Below are 9,096 nucleotides of genomic sequence, written 5' to 3' on the forward strand. Positions count from 1 at the left end.
GTCACAAAAGTGACTTTTACAGACTAGATGTCATTGAAGGGCTGGATTTGTATGAAGAAGCCAGTCTGGACAGGTCTAATGCTACACCTGTCCATTCTAAACTATATACAATTTAAATTGCATATCACAATGTGCTTTAAATGCCTTATACCAGGGTTAATGCTGAAAGCTCTTACACCGAATGTAAACATGATCTGAAATAAGGCTTCAAATATCCATGAAGTTTGCATAGGCAGCAAAGTTTCTCCCTGCTTCGTTTTTCCTTTTGGAAAAGAAACTACACATTTCTCATGAATTGTGTTCTTTATTTTCAAGTGCAAAGGAGCCACAAGATTAGTAACAATACTGCAAAGAATCTGTACAAACATCACTTCTGACAGAACAGGGGACAAGCTTATTTTAAGCAGGACAATACATTTTCTCTCCCCATTGGTCAGGTTATTCAGTTTGTCCTTTCTGCAGATGCTGTGACATCCAGGTGAAGGAATGATGAATCAGGATTTCACTCCTTAGAGAACATGTGCACGAGCAGGTCACACACACGGTTGCTGTAGCCAAACTCATTATCGTACCTGCAGGTACAAAAATGAGAGCAGAAGGTTCAACAGTGGAAACGTGAATGAAGATGGGAAAGCTGCAGGCTTTAGTGCATAATGGCTAACTGTTTAAATCACAGAAGTTTGTCTTCTTGGGGCACTAGGTGTAAACTCGGTGACTAGGAATACCAGTCTATTACATTTTTACTCATTTCATACTACATGAGATTCAGATTTCCATTTGTAGTAATCAATTCATTTAAATGCAGCAAACAAGCTTTGGTCAACTGAGTTTAATAAATGCAGTTTCATACTAGAGACATGTTCATCGAGTCTCACCATGAAACCAGCTTGACAAAGTTGTCGTTGAGTGCAATGCCAGCTCCAGCGTCAAAGATTGATGAGTGAGGGTCACTGTTGAAGTCTGTGGACACAACCTGAACAGAAAGAGTGCAAGTGTAGTTGTTCTGTTAGTGTGCCAGTCCTCGAGCACATCTGTAAAGCTAGTTAGACAAATGCTGCCACCTAGTGACTCCTGTGTGGCCACACAAGTGAAACAGTCTCATTCTCCCCTTTTAAGAGTATAATGTAGCCTGGTGTTTCAGATGTGGGTGTTTTGTACCTGGTCCTCTGTGTATCCCAGAATTCCCTTCATGGGTCCCTCAGCAGCAGCTTTGATTGTTTTCTTTATGTCTTCATACTTTGCCTGAGATGAGAAATTATAATCCTCAGATTAGACAAATGCAAACTCTAGATAAGGGAACATGAATCAGCTTTATGTCAATTATGAGACGCTTACAGGCTTCTCCAGTCGGACAGTAAGGTCGACGACAGACACGTTGGGGGTGGGCACACGGAAAGCCATACCTGTCAGTTTACTGTAACAAACATTCAAAGCTCAGGGCATTTTGCTGATAGTTTTAGTCATTACACCGTCCTGATCCTTTTCAGGAAGACACATGTGCCATTTTAAAATGGAGAATTAGAGGAAAAGTACCCATTCAGCTCAGGGATGACCTTGCCAACAGCCTTGGCGGCTCCAGTGGAGGCAGGGATGATGTTCTGGGAGGCACCACGGCCATCTCTCCACATTTTACCAGAGGGCCCGTCAACAGTCTTCTGTGTGGCAGTGACAGCGTGGACTGTGCTCTGAAAGAGCAGGTAAAGGTTATTCAGAGGCAGAATCAGATCGTCCCAACAATGTGAGCTAATCTGAGCAGCTGTCGGACAAGTTAAACAGAATTTCAGAGGCAAGTAGCTTTGTTGATGTTGTAGAGGGACCACATTTACTTGATGCAGCAGAAACACTTTGTGACAAGAGAACTACTGGAAAGCAGGACCCTGATATAGACACCCAGTATCCAAGCTTTCTGATCATGTGATGTTTGTGAAGGGCCATCAGTCTCCAGCATCAGTGACTAAAATTTGGTGAGTCTGCCACAAAGAATGACCCTCCCCAGAATGTCAAACTGAGGAGACTGAGCTTTTTATTGGCATTGTGCAGTTTTTGCACAGCGAAATTGGGTAGCTGGACCACAAAGGTGCAAAAGACAAAATACAATGAGGGGGGGGGGGGGAAAAAAAAAAAAAAAAGAAAAAAAAAAAAGTGCAATGTATACGTATGCGAGTACTAGCAACATGTAACTAAATAAAGTTGTTGCTGAACGCATTGTACAGTTTGTTGGCCGACTGCTCTTAAAGTTCCTAAAATCTTCTGGTTATAAGAGATTCACTCAAAAGAAGCAGTATCAGTTCTTTACCATGAGACCTTCCACGATGCCAAAATTGTCGTGTACGACCTTGGCGAGGGGAGCCAGGCAGTTGGTGGTGCAGGAAGCATTGCTACGGAGAAAGCACATGTCAACTTAATGTATGACAGCTTAAGTGCAGAGATGCTACACCAAACAAACTTTAAGAAGCCATCTAGACATCTGCAGCCAGCTGTCCAAACAGCCATTATAGAATCACGCACGCACAGCATCTGTAAGCACTCAGTACCAACACTCACCTGACAACCGTCAATGAGTTGTTGTATTTTTCGTGGTTGACACCCATTACAAACATTGGTGCATCAGCACTGGGAGCAGAGATCACCACCCTCTTAGCTCCACCCTTCAGATGAGCCTAACAAATCAAAATAGAGCTTAAGACTGATTGTACAATCACTGATGCTTCAGGAAGCTCCAAGATTATGCAAACTAGATTCCAAAAAGATTGTATTAATTTAGAGATACAGGTCAGGATGATGAAAACTGTTCCTTCAACATGTGAAACAATCCAGTCATCTTCAGGGTGAAACTGCACTTTAGACAGGTGAGAAAGCACAACAGCAGCCAACTTACAGAAGCCTTCTCAATGGTGGTAAAGACACCAGTGGACTCTACAACATAGTCCACACCAGCATCACCCCACTTGATGTTGGCGGGGTCCCTCCTATGCAGTTCAGAGAAGTTAGTTATTCAATCTGAGGCAAACTTGCTGGACAAAGTGCACATGTGACAGTTACGTACTCTTGGAAGACCATGATGTGCATGTTACCGATGACCAGCTTGCCACCCTCAGTCTTCACCTCTCCGTGCTTCCAAGTGCCGTGAGTGGAGTCGTACTTGAACATGTAGGCCTGCATTAAGAGGTGACCATTAAAAATGCAACAAAACCTGCCATTTCTTAAGAGAAGTCAACATGAGGTCTCTAAAACTTCCTGGTGTCCTTGACAACGCAGTCTTTGCTTAAAATGTTTCATTTAAGAACTTTGATTCTGTTTAGTAATGTAGGAAAAGCAAACAGGCTTGTTAAGTACCATCAATTTATAGAGCAGAAGAAACCCATCTCACCATGTATTCCAGGTCAATGAAGGGATCATTGATGGCTACAACCTCAACCTTACCACCAGCAACAGCAGCACGAGTCACCAAACGACCAATACGTCCAAATCTGAAATGCAGGTCAGACTAAAGAATCAGTACAGATATGAAAGGGAGCAAGAACGACTAGGTTGTTGTGAGACAGTCAGGATGAAATATTTTGTTGAATTCAAACTGACCCTTGTAATGTCTGCATAGTCCAATTAAAATATCAGGTTCCAGGCCCAAGTTTTTAAATTGCAACTATGTCCACTTAATTTCCTGTCTGACCAGCAGGTTTAATCTGAGTCACTGCAGAGGATGGCTTTGCCATGCAAGGCCTGCCAACCTTGACTGAAGATAACAGTGGCTGGCACCAGCAGCTGATAGCCTGTTTAGGCCCAATATGGGCATTGTCAGTGAGGCAGATTGAAGAGTGTGGAACTAAGGAAGCATGAGGGTCAAAAGTTCAGAGCACGTTATAGTAATGAGATAAAGAGGGTTGTGAAGTAAGAGTTTCCGAGAGAAATCAAGATATGCTACAAAGACAAGTTTTTAAATCACCCAAACATTTGTCTCTAACTTTTTCATGTTTTGTGACAAGTTGAGTTAGTGCTTCAGAATTGAGTGTGGAGGTGTTTGAGTACAACAGTTGCTTGTGGGTTACCCAAACAGATTAGGCCATTCTTGTGAATTGCTGCCTCCAAGTAGATTTGGAGGCATACAAAAAAACAAAACGCAACTTAAAAAAAAAAAAAAAAAAAAAAAAAATTTGTCCAAGATGGCAAAAGGCACAATTTTCCTCATCAAGTTTAGGTTCTGAACAAACTTAAAGTGGGATTTCATATGTGGATGAACCAAAAGCAGACTTTGCCTTGCGACTGCAAGACAACCCGTGTTTAGTTATAGCCAAGATACAGTTGCCACATAGTTGGAATTTGATTGTATTCATGGCCTTTCAATAATACTGCATTTAGGCTCTATTGTATTTCAGCTTCTATCAGAGCAAACAAGGCTGCTCAATTCAAGATTTCTAAAGATGTGGTGAAACATGTTTCTTCATGTAAACTGATCTGGAAGCAACATGCAACTCTCCTAAAGAAGTTGCTAAAAGCCTGCAGAAGTTAAACGTTGCCATTATGGACGAGCTTACCAACTACTGTGTCAGAGGGAAGCCGATAGTAAATTCAGGGTTGAGGCCACCACTAGCTTTGGCTTTAGATCAAGCTGAAGACAATGAGTTGTGGCATGAACTATTGAGCACTAGAGTTTTGTCATGCAACACTGCATGCCTTCAGTTCACACAAGTCACATTACATAGTTTGTTTGCAACTGTGTCCTGCAACAGGAGACAAATATACAACATGCACACAAAACGACTATCAGCTTTGATGTATCAGGAAGCTGAGACTCCTTTGAAACTGCTAGAGAACTTTATGGGTTGAGTAAGAGGAAATCTGGACAATAGCAAAACAGGAAGGAAAGTCTTAAGGGGAGCAATTTGAAAATTCATATCTGTAGGAACCTGCTCATATCAGATAAAGTCCATGTTCATCAACTGGTGTTCTCTTAAAGCCATTCACCTCATGAAATTTAGAGTTAAATGTAAAGTAATTACTGAATATAAAGTTCTTACTTTTGTCAAATATAAAATTATCACAAGTCAGATGTAACAGTTTCACATTTAACTGATATTAGAAATCACCAGCACAGTAAAATGTTAGCAAGTTTAACTTCAGGTGGGATGACAGCATGCTGCCATGGAGGCTGCTTGCACAGTCTAGTTTGTGGCAAAGTCAGTAGTGTACATATCCTTAAAGTTAGTAAGGGGTCAAGAACAAAACACTAATGTTGTACCATTGGGGGACACTTATGAAATTTGGCAATTCTAGCAGCTTTAAACACAAGCAGCTTCACTACTGTCTCATTAGTGAATCATTTTAATTGTCAGGTGCAGAAACCCTCAAGTTATCCTCTCAAACTCTTTGTCAGGCGCTGCCATCATTGACAAAGTTTTGACAGGAGGGGGAAGAGCCACAGGCATGCAGATTTCCTTTGTTTTGGAAAGCTGCTGAGCAGCCAGAAGGCCAAAATGGACTGGAGCCCATCTTCTGTTTCTCAGCCTCATTGTGAGGTACGTGTCCAAAATCAGGGAGCCAAATCACCCTGCGGCTCTGCAGCAGCAGCTGCTGCTGCTTCACAAGAGGAAGAGAAAATGTTTCAGCTGTGATCTCCGAGTCTGAGCAGTGTCCACACAGAGTCGGCCGATCACTGATCTCCAGTGGAAAGGTTAAGGAGTTAAAATTAGATGAGGGGAGAATGAAGAGGAATGTGACAGCTGAAGAGAGCAGCGATACTGACAGAAGGGCGTTGTTGAAGAGCGGACGCCAACTGTGACACCACCAGACTATAAATAACCAGAGAATAGACAGGTCCAGACCGCAGTCCTGTCCTGCTTTTAGGGTTCAGATGATGCTCAGGCAGCACTCCAGCGGTCCTCTGTGAGGCAGCTAAATATTTAGACACCTTTAAGTGTCTGGCATTTCTAGATTTCAAGCCTTGTTTAATTTATGTTCATTTAACAAGTTGCCCTTTTACCATCTTGACAAGAAGTTGCCGTTTCAGCTTTCAAACATTGGCAATCAGTTTGCATTTTGGCCTCCATAAGGCATTTGTTTAGCACATTTCCAACAAGGTGTTAAGTTTAAACTGCTTTTGCCACTTGATTAAATCTTTACTTCATGAGCCAATAAGTAAAACCACAAGAGGACAACATGTCACTAGAGGAAAACCAAATCGAAGGCCCTACAATTCAATTAAATTGCCTCCTGATCTAAATTTTAGAAACACTTTCAACCTTTGACATAAACACTTGTGTCAATACAGCATTCAGACAACAGGGGATGAAGTTAAAATACCTGGATACAAATCAAGCATCCAAAGAAATCCAAGAATCTTATCCGGGGTATACTGAAATGCCTGCTTGATTATCTACTTTGAACTTTATTAAAAGATATACAAATAAAATGCAAGACTTAGTTGCACCTACTCAAGTTTTACTAGCATCAAACCAAACACCCCTTTGCAACACATGGGGTAGTGATTGTTAATTAAGCCGATGAGAAGGAAACCTCTGCCAGGACACCTACACAATGACAGGTGTAGAAACTTACCCATTGACTCCAATCTTCACCATTGTGCCTGATGTGGTCTACACCTCACTGAGAGGGAGGAAACAGTTTAGCCTTTAATTCACTTATACAAGAAGAAGAAAAAAAAAGATGCACATTCAAGAATTAAAAGATTAACGTTTCAAAAAACTCAAAACAAAACTTTACAGGAAGCAGAAACCGTGTAATAAAAACGCTACTTTCTGTGTGTTTCGTTCACCTGTTACTCTGAGCAGCAGGTAAAACTGTCAAAGCTCAACCACTAAACAAAGGCAACAAATGCGGGAAACCAAACCCTTACCTGAGAGGACACTGGGATACGAACGTCCTTCGGAGAAGAAGCGAGAGCGGGAAAGAAGTTTCGAGGCACGCCATTTATATGCGCTGTCCTCCCGGGCCACGCCCCCTTCCTCAGTGGCCCAACTTTAAAGGTCACGTGAAGCTGCGAACGAGTTTAATTAAGAGCGTCGTTTTTTTGTGCGGTCTTTGCTCAGTCTGAGAGGTCGCTATACAACAGAACCACAGTGCAAATGTGCAATCTGTAATGGCATAATTAGAATTAAACGCCACTCTTCAGAATAGTTCCTGGAAGGAGCTCCACAGGAAAACACAAGAACAAAACCATGTTGTGGCAACTGGGAATTTTAGGAAGGAAATACCAATATCATGGGAATAATAATAACATAAATAACAAAACATCCACTTACAATTGTTTTGCATTTGATTCGTTTGCCCAAAAGGACAGCAAACAACACACAAAATCGCAGATTTCATTAACAGCTTTAATATTATCATTTCTGCAGGCATTGCAATGATGTTGCCAATGTCAATTTTATGTTACTGTATTTATTTTTCTATTTTACAATCAGACTCATGAAATGAAAATCTGATATCATGAATAACGACATCTTGTTACTTCATGTTGCAGAAAATCTGGAATAACATCCTTTCAAATGGTGAAAGGCTTTTGCTTTGTTGCTCCAGGCCACCATCATTTTCTAGCAAAAACGTTTTTCTTCTAATTTAATCAAAGATTTACTCACAATTTATTGATGATTGTGTGTAATTTATTTATATCATACATTAAATTAAATAATAGGTTAATCAAGTGAAATCACAATTACCAAAACGGATTTCTCAATGTTATAAAACTGAAATGTGATTTACCTTTTAGTACTGTCAGAAATCTGTGATCAGTTGGGTATAAATCCATCTCTGTAGCTGTGTTATTTTCAGCAAGCACAAAGAATCTATTTTTATTAAAAAGACAACTGTCAAAAATTACATAAGAGAGTTTAATGAGGAAGGTGAGAGCACTGATGTGTTAATCTGGTCCTCGGTCCAAAGTCAGACCTAGGACACCCCCCCACTGCTGCCCTGTCCAGGCTCAGTCACAGGATGATCCTGCCGGTCATGTGATGTTCGGGTTTCCACCACTACGTGAAGCATATCACACACAGACAGGAGGGCAACTTTCATAGTCAGTCTAGTGCTAATCCCACTGAAGCTTAGTTTTATGTATTTAAATGAAGAAATATTACAGTGAAACTTACAGGGAAATAATCACAATGATTTTTTGAATTCCCCCAACAAATCTCTGAATGCAGGCTTGTGTGTTCGTAGCAAAAACTACAGGGGTGGCAGAGCCTCTGAACTTTAACAGCAGTCGCGTTAATTTGGTCACCAAATGTGCTGGTGACCAAATAAATCTCTACCCCAGGAGTTTCAAACTCATTTTAGTTCATGGACCACCTACAGTTCAACTTGATCTCAAGTGGGGAGACTCAGAAAAAACAGTCCAACCTATAAAAACATATAGAAATATATTTTCTTTTAAGTGTAAAAATGTGCATGTACTCTCTGAAAACATTCATATGTAATGTACCATAAAACAGATGATTAGCAGCCTGAGATGGCTTAGGAAAACTGAGTATAGTCTCAACAGTGCCAGTTTTCCTCTTTCTGTCAGTCTACTATCATTAGAAAAATGCTGCAGAACTGCATCGGGATGTCGTCTCGGCTTACAGGTGTCGCTCAGATTTTTGTAAAAAATAAGAGACAAAAACTCCAAAAATGATGCCGATGCTGGCTTAGATTTTAATGTTTTGCAAACCCGTCCACTGGGCCAGATCTGATCCTTTTGTTGGTCTATTCTGGCCCTTGGGCTGTATGTTTGACACATCTGGTCCTAAGCTTTCCACTTCAGCCAGAAAATCTAAACGGTTATATTCAGCAACCAGAGAATTGGATCATATGGAAAATTAATTCATCCAAAAATATTATTATCTCCCACGACCCTGAATTGGATAAGCAGAAGAGAATGGCTGGATATTTATTTTAAAGCTTTGAAAACATGTTACAAATGAAGTTCCCCTTGTAAAAATAGAATAATAATGAGTAATAACGAGGCTGAGTAATCTGATACGGCTTATCACTGTAAGTTTCATCTAATGTTAATCAAACAAGAAGACACGGTATGGTTGGAATCCACATATGGTGGTCCTGTGAGTATTTTCAGCAGCACGATGGAGTAATGAAGGAATGTCA

The 9,096-nt window shown here is 40.8% G+C and overlaps 1 protein-coding gene across 1 annotated transcript; it reads right to left on the reverse strand.

Annotated features, from left to right (window-relative positions):
* Positions 1-284: 284 nt before the first annotated feature.
* Positions 285-6,956, reverse strand: LOC147303298 (glyceraldehyde-3-phosphate dehydrogenase-like). Its single transcript, XM_086281402.1, has 12 exons — positions 6,851-6,956; positions 6,553-6,600; positions 3,371-3,470; positions 3,047-3,156; positions 2,879-2,969; positions 2,545-2,660; positions 2,297-2,378; positions 1,534-1,685; positions 1,336-1,414; positions 1,159-1,242; positions 876-973; positions 285-572 (listed from the first exon to the last, which is right to left on the reverse strand). The coding sequence occupies exons 2-12, from the start codon at positions 6,573-6,575 to the stop codon at positions 503-505; spliced, it is 1,005 nt and encodes a 334-aa protein (XP_086137528.1). The 5' UTR covers positions 6,576-6,600; positions 6,851-6,956; the 3' UTR covers positions 285-502.
* Between the last annotated feature and the right edge of the window lie 2,140 nt (positions 6,957-9,096).

This window comes from Aulonocara sp. 'chitande type north' Nkhata Bay, linkage group LG22, assembly GCF_057382095.1.
Source record: "Aulonocara sp. 'chitande type north' Nkhata Bay isolate Kocher_YH1m ecotype deep benthic linkage group LG22, A_spYH_male_GT1.1, whole genome shotgun sequence".
NCBI lineage: Eukaryota > Metazoa > Chordata > Actinopteri > Cichliformes > Cichlidae > Aulonocara > Aulonocara sp. 'chitande type north' Nkhata Bay.

Excerpts from the sequence above, each read along its gene's own strand:
- LOC147303298 (XM_086281402.1), bottom strand. The coding sequence starts at position 6,575 with ATGGTGAAGATTGGAGTCAATGG. Across the intron at positions 3,471-6,552 it reads GTGAAGATTGGAGTCAATGG|ATTTGGACGTATTGGTCGTT; the intron begins GTAAGTTTCTAC and ends CCTGCATTTCAG. Across the intron at positions 1,243-1,335 it reads CTGTCCGACTGGAGAAGCCT|GCAAAGTATGAAGACATAAA; the intron begins GTAAGCGTCTCA and ends TTCTCATCTCAG.